Source organism: Anolis carolinensis, chromosome 4, assembly GCF_035594765.1.
Source record: "Anolis carolinensis isolate JA03-04 chromosome 4, rAnoCar3.1.pri, whole genome shotgun sequence".
Lineage (NCBI taxonomy): Eukaryota > Metazoa > Chordata > Lepidosauria > Squamata > Dactyloidae > Anolis > Anolis carolinensis.
In genome coordinates, this window is record NC_085844.1 from 251,748,918 (window position 1) to 251,772,545 (window position 23,628).

At 40.6% G+C, this 23,628-nt stretch overlaps 1 protein-coding gene across 1 annotated transcript in view; it reads right to left on the reverse strand.

Annotated features, from left to right (window-relative positions):
- Window positions 1-21,611, reverse strand: part of cdk5rap1 (CDK5 regulatory subunit associated protein 1) — a 25,022-nt gene extending 3,411 nt beyond the window's left edge. The window contains exons 1-12 of the mRNA XM_003229347.3: window positions 21,461-21,611; window positions 17,951-18,284; window positions 15,309-15,412; window positions 15,118-15,152; window positions 13,018-13,118; window positions 9,565-9,775; window positions 8,211-8,331; window positions 6,030-6,260; window positions 5,276-5,373; window positions 4,924-4,979; window positions 2,389-2,519; window positions 832-981 (exon numbers count right to left, since the gene is read on the reverse strand). Coding sequence (XP_003229395.1) covers window positions 832-981; window positions 2,389-2,519; window positions 4,924-4,979; window positions 5,276-5,373; window positions 6,030-6,260; window positions 8,211-8,331; window positions 9,565-9,775; window positions 13,018-13,118; window positions 15,118-15,152; window positions 15,309-15,412; window positions 17,951-18,266 — 1,554 coding nt within the window. The 5' untranslated portion in view covers window positions 18,267-18,284; window positions 21,461-21,611. The remainder of the gene's footprint in view (window positions 1-831; window positions 982-2,388; window positions 2,520-4,923; window positions 4,980-5,275; window positions 5,374-6,029; window positions 6,261-8,210; window positions 8,332-9,564; window positions 9,776-13,017; window positions 13,119-15,117; window positions 15,153-15,308; window positions 15,413-17,950; window positions 18,285-21,460) is intronic.
- Window positions 21,612-23,628: the final 2,017 nt, after the last annotated feature.

Consider the following 23,628-nt stretch of genomic DNA (forward strand, 5'->3'; position numbering starts at 1 on the left):
TTGAGCTTTGTCAATTAGATACAGGTGGAGCTATGTTTGTCATTTATATATTCTTTGCACTCTGCCTGTATTCTCTCTCTCTGAGTTTTTGTTTTGTTCCTGTATTATGGTTTCTGTTATAGCATTAAAGTTGTTGCCTTTATGCTACAATGTAGTTTTTATTTTTAACCACATTACTTCGGGGCTTTGTTTCTGCTGACTCTGCAACTTAAGGATTTTTACCTTTGCAAACAAAACTCCACTATCAAGCTTTTGAATCTATTCCACTGTCAAATAACTCCGTTGCAAGACTGAAATGTGGCTCTCAGTCGTCTCTTTTCAAAGCTGAACATCCCCATCTCCCTAAGCCACTCTTCATAAGGATTTATAGTTTTCATGCCTTTGACTATTTTGGTCTCCCTTCCTTCTCTGGACACCTTAGCTTAGATTTGCCTTTCCAAGAACGGGATGCAGGTTCATTCCTGGTGAGTTTGACCAAAGCTATTCCCGGTGAGGTCTGAGATGATGACTTCTTTCAATCTCAACACAAGACTCCTATTGATTGCTATGGCTTTTTTAGTTGCCATATCACACTGTTAACTCATGTTCGGCTTGTGATCTCCTAAGTCTACTAGATCCCTTTCACGTGGACAGCTTTCAAGCCAGCTGTCACCTGTTTTGTAACTGTGCATTTCAATTTTTATTACCAAAGTGTACTATCGTACATTTCTCCCTGTTGTTAGTCTTGGCCAATCAGTTCTCTCATCTGTTAAGGCCATTTTGGATCCCACTCCCGTCCTTGACAACATCATGTGGATGACATTGAGTCACCATCCAGCAGTAGGTACGCACCCCTTCCACCAAGACAACTTGCATCTGACCCACAGCGGCTGCGTTGGCCTTGGAAGCCCCTTCCCGGAAGACATCCGTGAGCTCCTTGACCCGGCGGCGTTTCACGTCCAGAGGCACATCGTCCTTCAGCCGGTGAAAGGCCCGGGTTTTCTGAGAGAAGAGAGGGGACATAGGATTAGAGTCAACCACAAAGATCACAGAGTACTTTGTGATTTTCCTGCATGGCAGGAGCTTGGACTACATGGTCCATGTGGTCTCTTCCAAGTGCATTATTCTATTATTATATGACTCTAGAGTCTGCCCTGCAAACAACAACAATAATTTTGATTGAAGTCAAAAACACCTCAAAGCACAGCAGACAAAGAATCAGTACTAGAAAACTGCACTACAAACTAGAGCTGACAGCTGGCACAACAAAGCATTGCATGGAATGTTCCTTGACAAAATGGAAGGAAAAGCTGATAAGGAGAAGACCTGGCTCTGGCTCACAAATGGGACCCTGAAGAAGGAGACAGAAGGCCTGATCCTTGCAGCCCAGGAGCAAGACATCAGGACAAAGGCAATTCAGGCCAAGATCGAAATATCAGCCATACCAGGTGACAGTTGAATTGACAAAAAACAACAAGAAAAACTCAGCCATTATCAGGACCTCAAAATCGAACTGCAAAGGCTCTGGCATAAACCAGTACAGGTGGTCCTGCTGGTGATCGGCACCCTGGGAGCCGTGCCAAAAGATTGCAGCTGACATTCGGAAACAATAAACATTGACAAAATTAAGATGTGTCAACTGCAAAAGGCCACCTTACTGGGATCTGCGCGCATCATCCGAAAATACATCAAACAGTCCTAAACACTTGGGAAGTGTTTGACTTGTGATTTTTGTGATATGAAATCCACCATATACATCTTATTTACCATGCCTTTGTGTCAATAATAGTATTAATAATAATAATAATAATAATAATAATAATAATAATAATAATAACAATTTTATTTTTATATCCTGCAGCCATCTCTCTGAAGGGACTCGAGGTGGCTTACCATGCCCAGCATAAACAAAGATTACAAGCTAAAAGACAATTAAAAACATAGTAACACATAAACAATCTAATTAAAATAATTAAAAACAGCAGAGTAAAAATATCATTAAAAATACATCAACTAATACCAACAACCAGTCAACCAGGACATGGTGGACAAGATCAAATTTAAGAGAACAGGACAAGGACTACCTTGCCTACCTCCTGGGCCACAAAAATCAGCCAAAGTATAAGGACTGGAGATTCTCTATAAAAACCAGGCACAGTCCCTGAAGGGCAGCTTGTTTTTCTCCTTCCATACCTTCTGCTAGATTGGAAATGAAAAGATAGAAGCGAAAGGGAGTGGGAGCAGCCATCCGGAAGACCATATCTCTCATGGAGGTGGTTTGAGAGAGAGAAGGGACTCCTTTGGAAGATCTCAAAACACAGGCAGGTGCATTCTCTGTAAGGTTGTTGTTTTAAAACTTTGTGCATTTTGATTACATGTAATAGATGCAAGGCTGGCCTGAGTTCCTACCTGTCGCTCACTGTACGCAAAGATGAAGGCTGTCCTGTAGCCGACTTCCTGGACGAGGGACACCGTCTGCTGATGGTCGGCCTCCGTCTCCCCACAGAAACCAGCAATGATGTCGCTGCCAAGGGTCACTCCTGCCGCAAAAAGAACAGAGGTGGGAAGGAGACAGGGAAACAGATGGTAAACAGCTGCACTGGCTCAAACACATAAATTCAACTCCCTGTAGCGCAGACATGGGCCAACTTCTGCCTTCCAGCTGTTTTGGACTTCAACTCCCATAATTCCTAAGTCCAAAACACCCGGAGGGCTGAAGTTGGCCCATGCCTACCATAGCATAATGATCCACATGCTGACCTTATGCCGCACTTATCCATATACACAATATGATGCCAGAGGGAAAGTTTATTTTCTGCTTTGCAGATGTTATGTTTAATTGTGTGTTTGTGTTTTAAAAGGGTGAGTATTGCAGTTATTGCTTCTCTACAGTCAGAGGCTGGTTGCTATGGAGAAGCAGGCGGAGCCAACTGCCGTTTTGATGAAGAAGTACAGTGTTTAAAAAAGGTTTCAGTCTGTGCTCTGATGAGGCACAGGGAAGATTGATCCTAGGTTGAGGGGATCAAGGGAGACTCAATTGTTCATTTTGAGTCGGATTAAAATAAGTTTGGTGACTTATTTTATGTAGTCTGTGTCCTAGTAAGGAACAGAGAATCTGTGATCGTATATCACAGGGGTGACTACGGTTTAAAAGTGGCAGAGGGTGAAGTTCTGAGTACTTTAAGTTAAAGAAGTGACACTTTAGGGAGTTTAATTTATCTTATTCTAATATTGTAACTGTTAATGAAAGTGCCTCTAAGTGAGAACTGTAACCACTAACCTCTGTGCCTGAATAAACTTGTTATTGTTCCTCCAACATTGTTCCTCTATCGCATATATTATAAACTAAGTTATGCTACCATCTAAAGTGAAGAAGAAGAAAGGAAAAAAGGTAAAAGGTCTTTGGTGACTGCATCTTCGCAAATTAGTTGGCAGTGGTGGGATAAAAAGATTCCCTCCTGCCTGAAAGAACCTTAGTAGTTATTAGTCCTTTACAAATTGGTGGCAGTCGTTAATAGCTCTTCACAGATGGCTATCTGCCAGGAGGGATTAGATGGTGTCTTCCTGCTTGGATGACCCTTGTAATGTCCTACTATTCTGTGATTCTATGCCCAGATACAGAATGATACACTGAGATCCATTATGGTTCTTCATTGTAATCATTGTGCGACCGATGATAGGGATTGGCAGGTGGTTCTCAGACACTCTCTATTTACAAAGTAATATGGAACGTAGATTGGAAGTGGGACTCACAGGCAAATATTAGAGGTTAAGTGCCATATTTTGATCCATGGAAGATTGAAGATTCAATCCACAGTAATAACTCCATCCATACATTCCCAGCCAGACTGCATGTCTGAAGCTGCAGACATGATCAGGCACCATTAAAATATAGAATCCTAGAATCCCAGAGCTGGAAAAGACCTTACAGGCTATCCAGTCCAACCCCATTGTACCAAGAAGCAGAAAAATCCATTCAAAGCACCCCTGACAGATGTCCATCCAGCCTCTGATTAAAAGCCTCCAAAGAAGGAGCCTCCACCACAGTCCGGGGCAGAGAGTTCCACTGCTGAACAGCTCTCACAGGGAGGAAGTTCTTCCTGACGTTCAGGTGGAATCTCCTTTCCTGTAGTTTGAAGTCATTGTTCCAGGGCAGCAGAAAACAAGCTTCCTCCCTCCTCCCTAGGACTTCCCCTCACATATTTATCCATGGCCCTCATCCTGTCTCCTCTCCGCCTTCTCTTCCACAGGCTAAACATGCCCAGCTCTTTAAGCCGCTCCTCGTAGGGCTTGTTCTCCAGGTCCTTGATCATTTTAGTCGCCCTCCTCTGGACACATTCCAGCTTAGACTCAACCTCTTCCTTCAATTGTGGTGCCCAGAACTGGACACAGTGTGATTCCAGGCGTGGTCTGACCAAGGCAGAATAGAAGAGAGCATGGGGAGCAGGACTTCCGTGGATCTAGACGCTATGCCCCTATTGATGCAGGCCAGAATCCCATTGGCTTTTTTAGCTGCCGCATCACACTGTAGGCTCATGTTCACCTTCCTCCCCACGAGGACTCCAAGGTATTTTCCACACATCCTGCTATCAAGCCAGGCATCATCCCCCATTCTGTATCTTTGCATTTCCTTTTTTCTGCCTGAGGGGAGTCTCTTGCATTTGTCCCTGTTGAACTTCATTTTGTTAGTTTTGGCCAATCATCTCTCTAATCTATTAATAAGGTTTTGAATTCTGCTCCTGTTGTCTGGAGTATTGGCTCTTCCTCCCAATTTGGTGTCGATATACGGTAATTACTTGAAGTCTTTTTTACTCCTAGGTATGGATAAGTGATATTATAGATATGGTTTCTGCTATCACGGAGGGCTTACTGCATATTGATTCAAAGAATATTGAAGATTGATATGTATACTTCAAACAAGAGCATAAAATAACTGCAATCTACCCGGTAAAGAGTCCCGGACATGGTGGACGAGCTCCAGGTAAGCTTCCCGTGTGTATCTGAAAAGAACAAGTGGAGTGAGACAGCAGAAGTGGGTCCAAAGGGAATAAGAATTGCTCCATTCATTTAGATGAATGCAATTAACAAATAAATATATTTGTTTTGTTTTGCCCGCAGTCTACCTGTGACTGAAGGGATATGCAGATCCAATCACACACATGGGCCAACTTCAGCCCTCCCTTCAGGTGTTTTGGACTTCAAATCCCACAATTCCTAACAGCCTGATGTATAATATGCCAATATTTTAAATTCTGAAATAATATAAAGATTTATGGTCTTTCAAGGCTCAGCTCACCCTCTCCTCATGGCCTCCAAGATGCGTGAGCTGCCGCTCTGGACCGGGAGGTGCAGCTGTTTGCAGATGTTGTGCCTTTCCTTCATCAGCTGGAAGACCTGCCAAGAAACAAGAAAGCATTCGCATTTTGGAAGGGAACCATCAGACAGTCTGCACGAATATCAAATTTGCAAATAGAACCAAGTTGGAAAGGAGAGGGCAGGATCAGGATCCAAAAGAACCTTAAGAGATGAGAGAGGTGGACCAGGACTCAACAAAATGTATTGTTTTATTTCTAAAAAGACAAGTTAGGTTATCAAATTCTGCAAAGTTTAGCAGTTTGGTCAACCGTTAGACCTGCATATGTCTACCTTCTTTTTCAGTGTTGCTCTGTGGTATACCCCTATCTGATTGTGAACGAAATAAAATAACCTTTTTAATGCTTTTTAGAGTTTAAAAGTATTCATAACAAGATGTGATGGTCACATTTTAGGAATGATATCGTTGTGCATTCCTGCATGGCAGGAGGCTAGACAAGATTACTTTTGTGGCCCCTTCTAACTCTAAGATCCTATCATTTTAACAGGATATTGAGCAAGCTCTGCATATGCAGTGTTCATTTGTTGAGAGGGCTTAGTTTGTGTCTTCCTACCTGGCAGAAGGGGGCTGGACTGGATGGCCTCTGGGGGTCCCTTCCAACAATATGATTCTATGAACCACGTGCCCCTGGCGAGAGGCCATCCCTGCCATCACAGCTCCATGGGTCCAAACCCACCTCGTCAGGGAAGTCCTTGGGGTGCGGGGAGGTGAAACGGATCCTCATCTCTGGGTCGATTACCGAGACTCGGTCCAAGAGCTCTGCAAACCTCAGTCCACCCTGCTTGGGCCTGTAGACAGTGCTGAAGCCGCGGCTTAAGTGACTCGGGGCCGACGAGAGAAACTGGACCTCAGAGACGTCCCGGTAGCTGTTGACGTTCTGGCCCAAAAGAGTCACTTCCTTCACGCCCTGGAAAGGATGAGAAACTGGTCAGTGTCCGGAAAAGAAGCATCACATCCCAGCAAAACTACCCTATTTACTCAAATCTAATGCTCACTTTTTCTTTTCTTTTTTTGCTAAATTACCTTGCAGAAATTCGAGTGCACGTTAGATTCACGTAATACGGTAATCTTGGTTCTGAGCAAAAGAGGAAGCTTCTATAGGAGCAACTGGAGATCCTATTTGAGGGACACAACTTCTAATGTAATGGCTCAATACAATGCCATCCTGGGATTTGTAGTTTGCTGAGGCATTAGCATTCTTTGCCAGAGAAGGCTGAAGATGTTGTCAAACTACACCCCCCATGATTTCACTGTATTGAACTAAGGCAATTAAAGTGATTTCATTCTATAGCAGAGATGCGCCCAAGGTTTTATTTTCCATTACTGAAACTTTGATGTTCCAACACTTTTGTTTTTAAGGAAGGAATTCTAAGCAGGTAGCCACTGTAATGTGCACTTTTTGGGGCCAAATTACAAAGAGTGCACTTCTTGCCGCTTTTTGTGTATTATATTCAGCAGCAAATACTTTTTTTTGGTTTCAGTGCTTTGAAAACTGAGGTGTGCCTTAGATTCGACGGTGTATTAGACTTTAATAAATACAGGTAATACCCAAGAAGGAGTGACTAAATCTGCAAAAGGTACAGAGTCACACCAATGTTTGGTGAAAACCTTTGCAAAATGTCTCTGCAGTTCCAGAATCCCACTGAAGCTCTTCCCTTGAAGCTTATTGAAAGTGGGTTGCTATGAGTTTTCCGGGCTGTATGGCCAAGATCCAGAAGCATTCTCTCCTGATATTTCACCCACATTTATGGCAGGCATTCTCAGAGGTTGTGAGGATGCCTGTCATAAATGTGGGCGAATCATTCTGGATTAATGAGCCAGCCCCCTCCATTGTTTTTGCTGTGTTTTTAAATAAGAAATTGTACTTTATAAATAACAAATAATGTATAAATAAATGCTCACATGCAACAATAACAAAAAGAAAGATCAGCTTTAAAATGCTAGAAGCAGAAAGTTGTGATAAGGAAGCACAGAGTAAAGAGGTCTTCATCCTGTCCTCATTCCAGCCTCCTTCCCTCTCTTGCTCTCTCTCTTCATAAAACCAAACAGACCAGCAATAAAAACCAAACACAGTCAATTAACGCAAAGTTCCTCAAAGCAGGTAAGAGTAAAGTGGACAGCAATCTTCCAAAGCAGACAAGAGCACGAGGCCCAGAGGCTGCTCCCTTGAAGCCCTAAAGCATTGGACTCTAGAGCTCACTCTTAACTCAAAATGCTGCTTGTATGACAAAACAACCCCAGGGCTCTTAGTTCAAAATGCTCTTAGGTTGGGATGCTCTTAAGTAGAGGTTCTACTGTATTAGGAAAGCACTTGGTTAGTAGCCAGCTGCAATAAATCTAGAGGTCATGAGATTGAAGCCCGGGTCAGGTTAAGCCCCCGACCATTAATAGCCTAGCTTGTTGTTTACCTAAGCATCCCGAACGACAGTTGCGTCTGTCAAGCAGGAAATTTCGGTATGCTTTATGCGGGAGACTAATTTAACTAATTTACAAAACCATAAAATTGCCAGCAGCTGTGAAAGGAATGAGGAAGTAATACCATCAAGGACTCAGAGTCACAAGTGGATGATAAAGTGGCAGCTCCCCCTGTGGCCGGAATCGAGCATATTTATTTATTTATTTATTTGATATATATACCGCTCTTCTCCCCCAGGGGGACCCACAGCATACTCTCATGAAGCCAGAATCTGGAAAATGTTAAATTGCCTCTGTGTGTGTCTATATGTTGTATGTCTAATGGCACTGAATGCCATGTATATGTGCATTGTAATCCACCCTGAGTCCCCTTCGGGGTGAGAAGGGCGGAATATAAATACTGTAAATAAATAAATAAATAGATTGCAAGTGGAAACAGCACCTGATCTGAGAGCATCTGTACTTCTTGGAGGATGGAGACGATGGGCCTGCTCCGCTCGCGCCCGCGGGTGAATGGCACAATGCAATAGGTGCACATGTTGTCACAGCCGCGCATGATGGACCTGCGGAGGAAGCAAAGCCAGTGAGAAGGAGAAAGAAAGAAAGAAAGAAAGAAAGAAAGAAAGAAAGAAAGAAAGAAAGAAAGAAAGGGAGAGAGGGAGAAAGGGGGTAGAAGGTGATGTGAAAGCTTCCATATTCATTTTAGAGAGATAAACTTTCAGAACCTAAAATATGAGCACTGAGTATGTCATCCACAGATAAGCCTTTTCTACAGTCCAGCACTGGAAAAGCAGTACTATCATTTTAGGATACTCCTAAAAATATTTGAGATTATAACTAAAATATGAAAGAAAACCTGGATAGTAGTAGTAGCAGTAGTAGTAATAATAATAAAAAACTTTATTTCTAGACTGCCCTCTCACCCCAAAGGGACTCAGGGTGGTTTCTACACACACACACACACACACACACACACACACACAGACACACACACACAAAGGCAAACATTCAATGCCTCAAATGAGTACAAACACATCAAAAATAAAACAGGATAATGCACAGTAACAACAGTAAACTTACAACAAAAAAATTAAGCATCGAAATAAAAACAAAACAGAAACAATCCAATAAGATATAATAAACTAAAACATGAGATAGATTGAGTATCTCTTATCTGAAATATCCAGGACCATATATGATATATATCTTTTTTTGAAACTGCATTTTAATATGTGTTTTTAAAGAATTTTTATAGGATTTGTGTGTTTTTGACTGTGCCGTGACCCATCTTTAGCCGTGGGCAGAGATGGCTAAGAAATTATTATTATTATTATTATTATTATTATTATTATTATTATTACTAGTTTGTGATTTTGGAATATTTGCATATAAATACTGGAGATGGAAATATAATAATAATTATAATTATGTTATTTCTTAACCATCTCTCCTTGAGGCAGGTCACAACATAATTAAAACATAAGCACTGGAAAAAAAATTATATAAATCTACATATTTCTATAAAAGATACATATTAAAATGTATTTCTATAAAATACATATTAAAATACACAGAAGAGAGATTAAAAACAACACACAAGTTTAAAATTCATGCTTAAAACCTGCACCAGAGGACCAAAAATACCTAGAGAGAACAACTCTCCAATATTTCTAGGTTCCCTACAAGTCCTCCAATTCATCTGTAAGGGACATAAGTTCACACCTCTTTCTCTGGTATTTGCAAGGCAACCCCACCAGCTGAGCCTGATGAAGCAGAAAGACCCCCCTTGAACTCACACGAAGGCCGAGGTGGAGCTGGGGTTGGTCTGGACGGGCAGGATGTCAGCATACGTTTCCTCTAGAGAGAGCAGGACGTTGGCTGCTTGCTGGCCAGATTCGGCCACAGTCAGGAGGCGGGGAAGGTCCCGGTAGGAGTCCGGACCGGCCACAACGTCCACCAAACGCTCCCGGTCCAGGATCTTCTCCTTGAGCCTCTCAGCCATGCAGCCTTTAAAGAGAAGAGAACAGCAGGCATGAGCTGGATCACTTTTCCCACTTGTTGTGATCCCTTTCCAACTGAAAATATTTTATGCACCCCTGGGTTTAGAGGTACAGTAGAGTCTCACTTATCCAAGCTAAACGGGCCAGCAGAAGCTTGGATAAGCGAATATCTTGGATAATAAGGAGGGATTAAGGGAAAGCCTATTAAACATCAAATTAGGTTATGGTTTTACAAATTAAGCACCAAAACATCATGTTATACAACTAATTTGACAGAAAAAGCAGTTCAATAGGCAGTAATGTTATATTGTAATTGCTGTATTTACGAATTTAGCACCAAAATATCACGATATATTGAAAACATTGACTACAAAAATGACTTGGATAATCCAGAAACTTGGATAAGCGAGGCTTGGATAAATGAGTTTATACTGTATATAAAACTCAAGAAAGGATCTGCAATCAGTCAGAAGTTTAAAATTCTTCCCATGGTTCCCTTTGTTGAAATCCGAATGTTTTAGAGCCAGATATCTGACTAAACTTAAGCCATACTCCATAAAAATTGCCTTCACTGAACTAAGATTCCAAGTAATGTCCACTGCAGTGTTAGATGGCTCACTCACCAGGCCCCGGCCCAGTGAGTGAGCGAGTGAGTAAGGGAGGAGGGCAGGTGAGTAAGCGAGAGAGAGAGGGAGGGAGGGAGGGCGGGCTGTAAAAGCGACAGCGGCGGCAGAAGCAGGAGCCTGGAAGAGGCAGCCAGGCTCTTGCTCCTGCCGCCACTTTTGCCGCCCTCCCTCCCTCCCTCCCTCCCTCACTCCCTCCCTCACTCACTCACCAGGTCAGGTCCTGCTTCTGCCGCCACTGCTGGGACCTGGCCTGGTGAGTGAGCAAGCAAGTGAGGGAGGGTGGGTGAGTGAGGAAGGGACAGCAGATGCAAAGGCGGCAGCAGCGGCAGAAGCAGGAGCCTGGCCGCCTCTTCCATGCTCCTGCTTTTGCCGCCTCTGTCCCCTTTGCAGCCCGCTCTCCCTCTCTCGTTCACTCACCCACCCTCCCTCGCTCAAACACTCGCTCACTGGGCCAGGTCCCAGCAGAGGCGGCGGCAGAACGAGGACCCGGCCTGGTGAGTGAGCGAGTGAGGGAGGGCAGCAAAAGTGGTAGCAGGAGCCTGGCTGCCTCTTCCAGACTCCTACTCCCTCGCTCGCTCACTCACTCACTCACCGGGCTGGTTCTTAATGGCTAAACCATTAAGAGTCCCTCCGGGTGAGAAGGGCGGGATAGAAATATTTGAAATAAATAAACCAGGCTCTGGCCCGGTGAGCAAGCTAGGGCGGCAAAGGTGACGGTTGCTGTCGGAATGAGCAGGATAGGGACCCAGGGTCTGGAGAACGCAGAAAGGGCAGGTGAGTGAGCGATTCCTCCCTATAATCCTACATTATCACTTATCCAACATTCTGCCCACCCGTTTATATTGGATAACCGAGACTCAACTGTATATAATATAGGTATTAAAAATCAAACATTTACTGATAACTAAATCAGCATTTGCAAGGTTTGCTGAACATTCTGATTTTCCTTTTTATGATGTACAGCTGAAGCAATTTCTGCAGAGCCCACTGTAAATATGGCACCTTCTTGCTTACAGATTTGTTCAGAAACTTTTTACTATTTTCTATGGGCAAGCAGATGGCCAATGGTAAATGGTACAGTAGAGTCTCACTTATCCAACATAAACGGGCCGGCAGAATGTTGGATAAGCGGATATGTTGGATAATGAGGGATTAAGGGAAAGCCTATTAAACATCAAATTAGGTTATGCTTTTACAAATTAAGCACCAAAACATCATGTTATACAACTAATTTGACAGAAAAAGTAGTTCAATATGCAGTAATGCTATGTAGTAATTACTGTATTTACGAATTTAGCACCAAAATATCATGATGTTTTGAAAACATTGACTACAAAAATGCGTTGGATAATCCAGAACGTTGGATAAGTGAGTCTCTACTGTACGTATTCTGTATCTCAAAGAATAGAGCTGATAGGGTGCCATTTTTGGAACTGGCAGATCAAGCATACTCAGAAACAGGGCTAACATTGGAGGCACCAAAATGTGTGTTGGCCTGTGTTAGCTTAACACTGTTCTAATTGTTCTCACCTTCGTTTTCCAACACATTAAAATGCTTTTAGTGTAAACTGCTTTGAATCTCCTTGTGGAGTGAAAAAGCGAAGTATAAATAAACACAATCATAATCATAATAATAACTTCATTTACATTACACTATGTAACACAGTTTTTGTTCCTAGGTTATAAATGTCATTTCCTAATTGTATCTATCATAAAATCATGGGAAAAGTTTATTGAACTGCAAAAGTTTTGTTTTTGCAGGACATCATGAAGCACATTTTGCTCTGTTTTTCAATGAATATCTCATCGAGTTCAGTCAATTCAACCTAGTTTGCAGCAGCCACAAAAACGCAGTTTCTGGAGTAAAACAACTACAGTAGAGTCTCACTTATCCAAGCCTCGCTTATCCAAGCTTCTGGATTATCCAAGCCATTTTTGTAGTCAATGTTTTCAATATATCGTGATATTTTGGTGCTAAATTCGTACATACAGTAATTACAACATAACATTACTGCGTATTGAACTACTTTTTCTGTCAAATTTGTTGTATAACATGATGCTTTGGTGCTTAATTTGTAAAATCATAACCTAATTTGATGTTTAATAGGCTTTTCTTTAATCCCTCCTTATTATCCAAGATATTCGCTTATCCAAGCTTCTGCCGGTCCGTTTAGCTTGGATAAGTGAGACTCTACTGTACTTTCAAAGTAAGTATCGCACAATAAAACAGGAAATAACACTTTCAAAACAGGAACAGATTTTTTTCCTAAATTTCTTACAGGCTGAGTATTCCTTATCTGAAATGCTAAGGACCAGAAGCATTCTGCATTTCAGATTTGGGTCTACTTGCCTAACCCAAGTCTAAACGCAAAACTAATCAATGCTTCATAGACATCTTGCACACAAAGTCCAAAGACAGTATTATACACAATATTTTAAAACATTTTATGCATTGAAGGAAGTTTGCAAACATTGCCAAGAGATGTCATGATTTCAATCACCAATGTTGTCAAATTTTGGAGAGTTTCAGATCCCAGAATTCCAGAGAAGGGAAGCTTAACCTGCCCCAGCTTGTGCCTCCTCCTCCTGGCAATCCCATTACGCAAAAGAGCTCTTCCCTTACCCAAAATCCCAATCCGGAGCGCTCCTTGCGAGGCAGGCCGCTTCAGCTTCAGAGTCTTGAGATGCTTCAGGCGGTTCCAGATCGTCTGCTCAGCCTTCTCCCTGGGAAGAAAGAGATCAGGGAAGGGTTTGAAACTCTTTTTTCTCTGATGGATTTCCTATATAGGCTGGAAAGCTATCAAAATGCCCTGGAGAGACATGGATGCTAAAGTCTCACAATATTCATTGGCACAGTAAAATGGTAGAGCCCAGGCATGTTAAGAATTGTGGAGATGAAGTCCAAAACACCTGGAGAGCCTAGGTTTGCCCATGCCTGGTAGCCCCTAATATCAAATGGCAAAATCGTGGTATTTTCAAGCTATGGAAGTTTGAATACATGGATGCAGAATCTGAAATGACCTGGAAAGTTTGGAGGACCCCCAAAATGGGGGTTCATTAATTGTTAATGGTTTTACCTATTAATGGATATTGATTTTATTGGACTTAATAATTAATGGTTACATTGTGTTTAGGTATGTATTTTAAATATTTTTATGTTTAATTCTATTTTATTGTTTGTATTTGTATAAATACATATAATAACCCTATGTAACACAAATTCAAAAACTTTCTGTTCCTGGTTCGAAAGTGTTATTTCCTGTTTAATTGATCAGTACTTACTTTGGAAGGAGTTGTTCTACTCCAGAAACTTTGTTGTTGTGGATGCCACAAACTATGTTGAATTGGTTGAGACTTTATGAGGTTTGCATTGGAAGACTTGAGGAAAATGTGCTGCAGGATGTCCCGCAAGAACAAAGTTTTTGCAGTTTAATAAATTTTCCCATGTTTTTATGATAGAACCAATTAGGAAATTATGTTTATAACCCAGCAACAAAAATTGTGTTACAGAATATAAAATTTGTTATTTTTAAGGTGTGTTCTATTCTTATGTTTATATATTTCAAATTATGTGTTTTAAATTGTCTTATGCTGTTGCCTACTGTATTTTCATTATATTGCAGCCTACTATGAACCTTGGGGGGAAATGGGTAAGAATTATTATTATTACTAGCTTGGGGTGCCCTGGTTATTAGAAGAAGCCATTGTTTGTTTTTGGGATGTTAGGTAATATCACTGAAGTTTGGTCCAGATCCGTTGCTGGCTGGGTTCAGGGCTCTCTGGATAAGGGTGAACTACAACTCCCAGATTCCCAAGGTAATCACCCCCAAACCATGACAGTATTAACAGTTGGCCATGTTGGGTCTGTGTGCCAAGTTTGGTCCACATCCATTGTTAGGTGGGTTGAGGGCTCTCTGGATAAGGGTGAACTATAACTCCCACTAACCCCTGCAGTATGTTCAGTTGGTCTTGGGGCTTCTCTATGCCAAGATGGGTCCCAGTCCATTGTCAGTGGGGGTCACAGTATCAGTGAAGGTAATGCAAGTCCCATTATCCATGGCAAGTGTGGTCCAGATTCATCATTGGTTGGGTTCACAGTGCTCTCTGGATGTAGGTCAAGTACAACTCCTATAAATCATGGTCAATTTCTCCCCAGACCTCTCTAGTATGTTTAGTTGCCGATCAATTCCTCTGCTAACTGTGTGCCATAGGAAAAGTTAGGAAAGGGTTAAGGGAGAGGCAGTGGGCAGGGTCATGCAAATTAAGGAACCCTGGGATGTCCATTCTGGAGGAAAAACAAAACATCTAGGATGAAATGGTCCCCACATGAAAGCCTTCCCTTGGGTGGGGGGCAGGATGGTGTTTGTGGAGGACACGGGCAGGGTTTGGGCTCCATGTTCATGGCGCTCACTATAACCTACATGTCTGTGGAATTGGTGTCTCCTGTTCAGTGGGAACTAGAGCTGTTTGTGGAGGCCAAAGGGAGGCTGTCTGTGTAAGTGGACACCTCCTCCACATACACACATACACATTTTAACTTTTATTATATGTATAGATTATCAACCCCAAACTCTCATAGCTTGACTTGGGTAGTGATTCAGTGATAACAAAGATGGAGAGGCTGATGGGTATGCCAAATTATATGTTGGTCATTATCTGCTAGGCAACTTGTGATGGACCAGTTTAGTATCACTAGGGAAACCAACTCTCATCCCATTCTTACCTGATGGAGCATGTCACAAGCAGAATCACATCGGCCTGTTGGAGCAGAGGAAGAATGACAACATCACAAAACTGCAGGGTTGGAACATACCGTCCAGTCCAACTCTATTCTCCAATCTCCTTGTAGGAGTCCAGGATTAAAGCAGCCTTTAAAGTGGACCACTCAACCTCTTTTTGAAGACCCAGATCTACCTCTTCCAGTCTGGTGGTCCTCTGGTAGCCGCTTCTCTGGAGAATGGACCAGGCAATCTCTGTGTCGTTGACATTCATCTGGCAGCCATAGGTCTCCAAATACACTGGAAGGAGGCAAAGAAATAGAAAAAGAGAATAGTGGATTCCTTTTGGTAAGGGGCTGAAAAGGCCCAAGAAGAGAATACTTTGATTAATTCCAATGATTTCTTATTTTGTTAAAAGAAGGAGTTGCTTCCAGAATCTATAACTGATTTTCACTGACAGAAAAAGACCTTTTCCTTCCAGCAAAACCGTTTTTATTTATTTATTCATGACATTTATATCTCGCCCTTCTCACTGCGAAGGGGTCTTAGAGCGGTTTACAAATTAAATGTACATACAATATATTATATTATTAGCACAGCACAATATTAGCATTATATATTACTATATTGTACTATACCACTATATTGTAATATTACTTGTAATATATAATATATAATTAATATTATATTAAATAATTATTAGTTTTATATTTTATTACATTATAACATTATTATCAATATTATATGTATATACAATATTAACTTTTATTATATATTATTTTACTTAATATTGCATATTATATACTATATATATACACACACACACACACACACACACACATTATATAACTAGCATAGCATGTTACTGGGGGGAGGGGCCCCCAACAGATGGTACAGGAGAGAAGATGGAATATTATATATTAATATATATTATATTATATTATACTAGCTGTGCCCGGCCACGCGTTGCTGTGGCAAAGTGGTGGTGGTATTGGTTAAAAATTGTTGTGTAGTTTTTATTTGACGTTATTTGCACTTTTTTATTAATTTTATTGTAAGTTATATCTTTATTTATTATATTTTATTATTTTCTTGTATTATTTTTAGTTATTTTCTGTTATTATAGTATTTTATTGTATTAACTTTTAGTGTTTTTTATTATTTTTTATTGGGTTGCTAGGAGACCAAGTTGGAGGAGCTTAGCCTTCTAACTGGCAGCAATTGGATAAAAGCAATTATTCCTCTCTCTCTAATTAGGACTTTATTTTTCTTTTCTTTTTGTTGTATCAACCTAGAGGCGTGGATGATGGGTTGTGTTGTCAAATTTCGAGGTTGAGGGGCCTGTAGTTTTGTTGTTTTGTGGGTCGCCGTGATGCCATCACTCTTTTATATATATAGATTAGTATTCTGAGACATCGGGCGCATCCATACCAAACACGGGCAAACTTGAGCCCTCCAGGTGTTTTGGACTTTCACTTTGACAATTCCTAACAGTTGGTTGTGGGAGTTATGGTCCAAAATACTTGAAGGAGGGCCGAAGTTTGTCCATGCCTGATCTATACTGTAGCATTATGTAGTTTGACACCACTTGAACTAGCGTGGGTCAATACAATAGAACTATGGGATTGGTAGTTTTACAAGGTCTTGAGTCTTCTCTTCCAAAAACTGTGGGTGCCTTGCCAAACTCCATAGCATTGAGACATGGCAGTTAAACTGGTGTCAAACTGTATTCATTCTACAGTGCAGAGGCACCCTGAGTTGTTTGCAGTCCTTCCATGCTCTACTATCACCAAGGACACACTGCTCAGGAAAGTATGTGGCATTTCATAGAATCACAGACTAACAGACTTGGAAGATATCACATGGGCCATCTAGTCCAACCCCATGCTATGCAAAAAATGCACAATCAAAGTACCCATAAACAGCAAGAGAGAACAAGGCAAGGGCTGTTTGTAATAAACCTCCAAGACAAAATAGGTTACAGATAGGTGCTTTTACATTTTGGAAAGAATGCAATCTGACACTACTTTAACTTCCAGGGATCCATACCATGGAATTAATTATATATGCGTTTTTAAGGTTTTTATAATGTGTTTTAATAATGTTATTAATGGATCTGTTTATATTGTTTTGTTTTTATGATTGCAATTTGGGTATTACATTTTGCCAATTTTTGTAAGCCGCCCTGAGTCCCCTCGGGTGAGAAGGGCGGGTCATAAATGTTGCAAATAAATAAATAAATCTTGAAAATTGTAGTTTGGAGAGTCCCCAGCACTCTTTGGCATATGTGGCCAAAAAGAATGAAACTACAACTTCCAGAATTCCATAGCATTGAGCCCTGGTAGTTAAAGTGGGGCCAAACTGCATCAACTCTACAGACAAGATGCTTTCTAAAACCCCTTCTACGCTGCCATATAATCCAAGCAGATAATCCACTTTATCTGTACTGAACTGGATTATATGAGTCTACACTGCCATATAATCCAGTTCAAAGATGATAATCTGGATGTTATATGGCAGTGTAGAAGGGGCCTAAGCTGCCTTCAACTCTTCCAAGCTCAGCTGTTGCAAACTTCAGGAAGGCAGATGGCATTTATGTAGAATGAGAAAGCAAGAGAGGAGTATCAGAAACCTCCAAAGAAGGATTAGTTACAGGTAACTAAGTTGTTTGCAGCTTTTCCAAGATGCAAGCAACTTAATTACCTGTTAGTTACAGCTACTTAGTTACAGTTACCTGCAAGTAATTTTGTTTTTGGAGGTCTGTGATGTTGTCTAAAACCTCAAGAAGATATCTGGTATTTACGTGACATGAGAAAGCAAGGGAGGAGCATCACTCACCTTTCCCAGGTGATCCTGTAAAGGTGTTGGGATCAAGATAAGATGCTGAGGTCTCCTCTGCTCCAGTGGGCAAGTGGTGGGCTCCCTGCACAGGAGGAGCAGCCCCTTGGAGGAACTGCTGCAAAGACGGTCCAGTTGCCAACTTAGCCTGAAAGGCTTCCAAGCTTCCCTTGCCTCCAGCGTCTCCTTCCACACTTGCTCCAGACTCCAGTCCGCATGTGGAAATCCAAGCCTGGGATGCTGGGAGCGAGGTCCAACCCAGAAATTTGGGACAGAGGAACCGGGTCCCCAACACGAGGCCACGGAAGGGCAGCATCTTTAGCAGAAGCAGCTCCTTTAACAACGACAACAACAACAACTATAACAAGTTGCAATTTCAGGAATTTTCTTTCCAAGGGTGGACAAGGCAACATCTTTCTGGAAACATCATAGAAAACAAATACACCAATCATATGACACCTAAAAGGGAGGCTTGCGAGGACAAATTTAGAGGACTTGGACTTTCCAGAACTGCCAACTACCAGTAGGCCTGGTATCATAGAAGCATAGAGCGAAGTAGACTCATCATTTGAAGGGAAATGGCTCTCTTCCTCCTTTTTTGTTTTGAAATTATTTTATTATTTATTTGACATAAACAATCCACATAACAATATAGTAATACAGTAGAGTCTCACTTATCCAAGCTAAACGGGCCAGCAGAAGCTTGGTTAAGCGAATATCTTGGATAATAAGGAGGGATTAAGGAAAAGCCTATTAAACATCAAATTAGGTTATGATTTTACAAGTTAAGCACCAAAACATCATGTTTTACAACAAATTTGACAGAAAAAGTAGTTCAATACGCAGTAATGTTATGTTGTAATTACTGTATTTACGAATTTAGCACCAAAATATCACAATATTTTGAAAACATTGACTACAAAAATGGCTTGGATTATCCAGAGGCTTGGATAAGTGAGGCTTGGATTAATGAGACTCTACTGTATATAATAATCATATTGTACTATACTAATAATATAATATATTGTATATGCATATAATATTAATATTATAATGTATTACAATATAATAATAATACATTATTATAATGGTATATTTATATTACATGTAATATTACTAATAATATTACATTATAGTGTTATAGCACAATATAGCAATACAGTAGAGTCTTGCTTATCCAACGTAAACAGGCCAGCAGAATGTTGGATAAGCGTATATGTTGGATAATAAGGAGAGACTAAGAAAAAGCCTATTAAACATCAAATTAGGTTATGATTTTACAAATTAAGCATCAAAACATAATGTTATACAACAAATTTGACAGAAAAAAGTAGTTCAATACACAGTAATGCTATGTAGTAATTACTGTATTTACGAATTTAGCACCAAAATATCACAATGTATTGAAAACATTGACTACAGAAATGCGTTGGATAATCCAGAACATTGGATAAGCGAGTGTTGGATAAGTGAGACTGTACTGTATATAATGCTTATACAAATAATATTGTGCTATACAAATAATATTGTATGTACATATGACTTGTAAGCCGCCCTGAGTCCCCTTCGGGGTAAGAAGGGTGGGATATAAATGTCACAAATAAATAAATAAATAAAACATCATTTTTGTGTTGGTGAAGTGAGTTGGGGCCAATTTTAATGCACAGCAAGAACTATATCCTTGATCATGGCACAGAAGTATAGCCATGATTATTGAATGAGGCATTTTATCAGCTCTGTGTGGTATAAAATAATAGTTGGAAGAGACCACATGGGCCATCTAGTCCAACCCCCTTCTGTTATACAGGAAAAGCACAATCAAAGCAACCCCGACAGATGGCCATCCAGCAAATCATACTTTTCTCACTATAAAGGAAAGCAAATGGCAAACCTCTGAATAAATCTACTCAAAGAAAACTCTACAAGAGTATCTATCGTTGTTGGGGTTCAAGGGGCTCTTTGATTGTATGTGAACTACAAATCCCACAACTACAACTCCCAAATGTCAGGGTGTATTTTCCCCCAAACTCCACCAGTGTTCACATTGGGCATATTGAGTGCCAAGTTTGGTCCAGACCCATCATTGAGTCCACAGGGCAATCTGGATGTAGGTGAACTACAATTCCCAAACTCAAAGTCAATGCCCACCAAAGCCTAACTACCAAATACTAACAAGTATTTCTTGTTAGTCATGGGAGTTCTGTGTGACAGGTTAAGTTCAATTCCATCATTGGTGGAATTCAGAATGCTCTTTGATTGTAGGTGAACTATAAATCCCAGCAACTACAACTCCCAAATGACAAAATCATTCTCCCACTGACCGCACCAGTATTCAAATTTGGGAGTATTGGGTATTTGAGCCAAATATGGTCCAGTGAATGAAAATACATCCTGCATATCAGATATTAAACTGCAATTCATGACAGTAGCAAAATGACAGTTGCGAAGTAACAACAAAAATAATTTTATGGTTGGGGGTCACCACAACATGGGGAAGTGGATTAAGGGGTCACGGCATTAGGAAGGTTGAGAACTACAGATACATTGAGTATAAAAGGACCTATATTTATATATATATACCTATATATATGTCTATGCACAATGTTCTTGCAAGAATGGAATTAAGTAATTTATATGTTTTTAATGCTTTATAATGTTTGTATAATGTATTTTTTACTGGTGACTGTTAATGGTTTTTAATGTGTTGTTAATTTTGTTGATCGTTTGGCATTGAATCTTGCCGGGTGTTGTAAGCTGCCTTGAGTCTCCCTCGGGAGAGAAATGTTGCAAATAAAATAAAATAAATAGATAAATAATAAAAATAAATAATAAAAATAAATAAATAAAACTGGATAAATAATAATAAATAAAATAATAAATAAATAAAATGCCTATAATAAATAAGTATAAAGTGACTATAATACACACATACAAATATATATATATAGAGAGAGAGAGAGAGAATATAAAATGAACTTCGATGTCCCTATGAAACATCAGTGAATTTTCTTTTCAGCTTCAGCTGAGTCCAAAATATTTCATTACATGCCTACATGTATTGTATAAATATAGTCCAAAATCCGTAAAGATCTGATCCCAAGCATATTCTGGATCAGGAATATTCAATCTACAGTAGAGTCTCACTTATCCAACATTCTGGATTATCCAACACATTTTTGTAGTCAATGTTTTCAATACATCGTGATATTTTGGTGCTAAATTCGTAAATACAGTAATTACTACATAGCATTACTGCGTATTGAACTACTTTTTCTGTCAAATTTGTTGTATAACATGATGTTTTGGTGCTTAATTTGTAAAATCATAACCTAATTTGATGTTTAATAGGCTTTTCCTTAATCTCTCCTTCTTATCCAACATATTCACTTATCCAACGTTCTGCCGGCCCGTTTATGTTGGATAAGTGAGACTCTACTGTATATTATGGTATAATAGCCATCGTCATCATATTTATCAATCTGTTGTTATTATTATTATTATTATTATTACCTGGGGAGCAAAAGACAAGGAAAGACCCCAGCTGGCTGCACCAATCGATGACTCTCCCTGCCAATCAATCAATCAACCTTCTCCCCATTGACAGGCCGAAGCGCTCTTCCTGAGCGGCACCACCCACGTGGGTGTCTCCAGCTGCTTCCGGTCCGGCTGCCTTATTCTTCCCCCGGAAACTGCATCACGCGTCAAAGGTTCCGTGGCAGTAATTTAAGAGAGATGCTGCATGATGATGATGATGATGATGATGATGATGATGGTGGTGGTGGTGGTGGTGGTGATGATGATGATGATGATGATGGTGGTGGTGGTGGTGGTGGTGGTGGTGGTGGTGATGATGATGATGATGATGATGATGATGATGAATAATTTATTTGAATGTTTTATACACAGGTCTGCTCAGGGAGGAAGTAGCAAAGGGAGGTTGATGCAATAATACATCTCCAAAACGTTTACATCTACACTAGAATTAATCCAGGTTGATACCGCTTTAACTTTCACAAATGAGTGCTATGCAATCCTGGGAGTTGTAGTTTAGTGAGGCCCCAGCACTCTTTTGCAAAAGAACAAAGAAAAAAGGAAGACCTTGGAAAATTACAGTTCCCAACTAGGAAAACTATACCTCCCAACTTGCAAAACAATACCTCCCAACTTGGAAAAATATACCTCCCAACTCGGAAAACTATACCTCCCACCTTGGAAAACTATACCTCCCACCTTGGAAAACTATACCTCCCAACTTGGAAAACTACAGCTCCCAACTTGGAAAACTACAGCTCCCAACTTGGAAAACAATAGCTCCCAACTTGGAAAACTATAGCTCCCAACTTGGAAAACTATACCTCCCAACTTGGAAAACTATACCTCCCAACTTGGAAAACTATACCTCCCAACTTAGAAAACTACAGCTCCCAACTTGGAAAACTATAGCTCCCAACTTGGAAAACTATACCTCCCAACTTGGAAAACTATACCTCCCAACTTGGAAAACTATACCTCCCAACTTGGAAAACTACAGCTCCCAACTTGGAAAACAATAGCCCCCAACTTGGAAAACTATACCTCCCAACTTGGAAAACTATACCTCCCAACTTGGAAAACTACAGCTCCCAACTTGGAAAACAATAGCCCCCAACTTGGAAAACTATACCTCCCAACTTGGAAAACTATACCTCCCAACTTGGAAAACTACAGCTCCCAACTTGGAAAACTACAGCTCCCAACTTGGAAAACGACAGCTCCCAACTTGGAAAACTATAGCTCTCACCTTGGAAAACTATAGCTCCCAACTTGGAAAACTATACCTCCCAACTTGGAAAACTATACCTCCCAACTTGGAAAACTATACCTCCCAACTTGGAAAACTACAGCTCCCAACTTGGAAAACTATAGCTCCCAACTTGGAAAACTACAGCTCCCAACTTGGAAAACTATACCTCCCAACTTGGAAAACTACAGCTCCCAACTTGGAAAACTATAGCTCCCAACTTGGAAAACTATACCTCCCAACTTGGAAAACTATACCTCCCAACTTGGAAAACTATACCTCCCAACTTGGAAAACTACAGCTCCCAACTTGGAAAACTATAGCTCCCAACTTGGAAAACTACAGCTCCCAACTTGGAAAACTATACCTCCCAACTTGGAAAACTACAGCTCCCAACTTGGAAAACTATAGCTCCCAACTTGGAAAACTATACCTCCCAACTTGGAAAACTATACCTCCCAACTTGGAAAACTATACCTCCCAACTTGGAAAACTACAGCTCCCAACTTGGAAAACTATACCTCCCAACTTGGAAAACTACAGCTCCCAACTTGGAAAACTACAGCTCCCAACTTGGAAAACTATAGCTCCCAACTTGGAAAACTGTACCTCCCAACTTGGAAAACTATACCTCCCAACTTGGAAAACTATACCTCCCAACTTGGAAAACTACAGCTCCCAACTTGGAAAACAATAGCCCCCAACTTGGAAAACTATACCTCCCAACTTGGAAAACTATACCTCCCAACTTGGAAAACTATACCTCCCAACTTGGAAAACTACAGCTCCCAACTTGGAAAACTACAGCTCCCAACTTGGAAAACGACAGCTCCCAACTTGGAAAACTATAGCTCTCACCTTGGAAAACTATAGCTCCCAACTTGGAAAACGATATCTC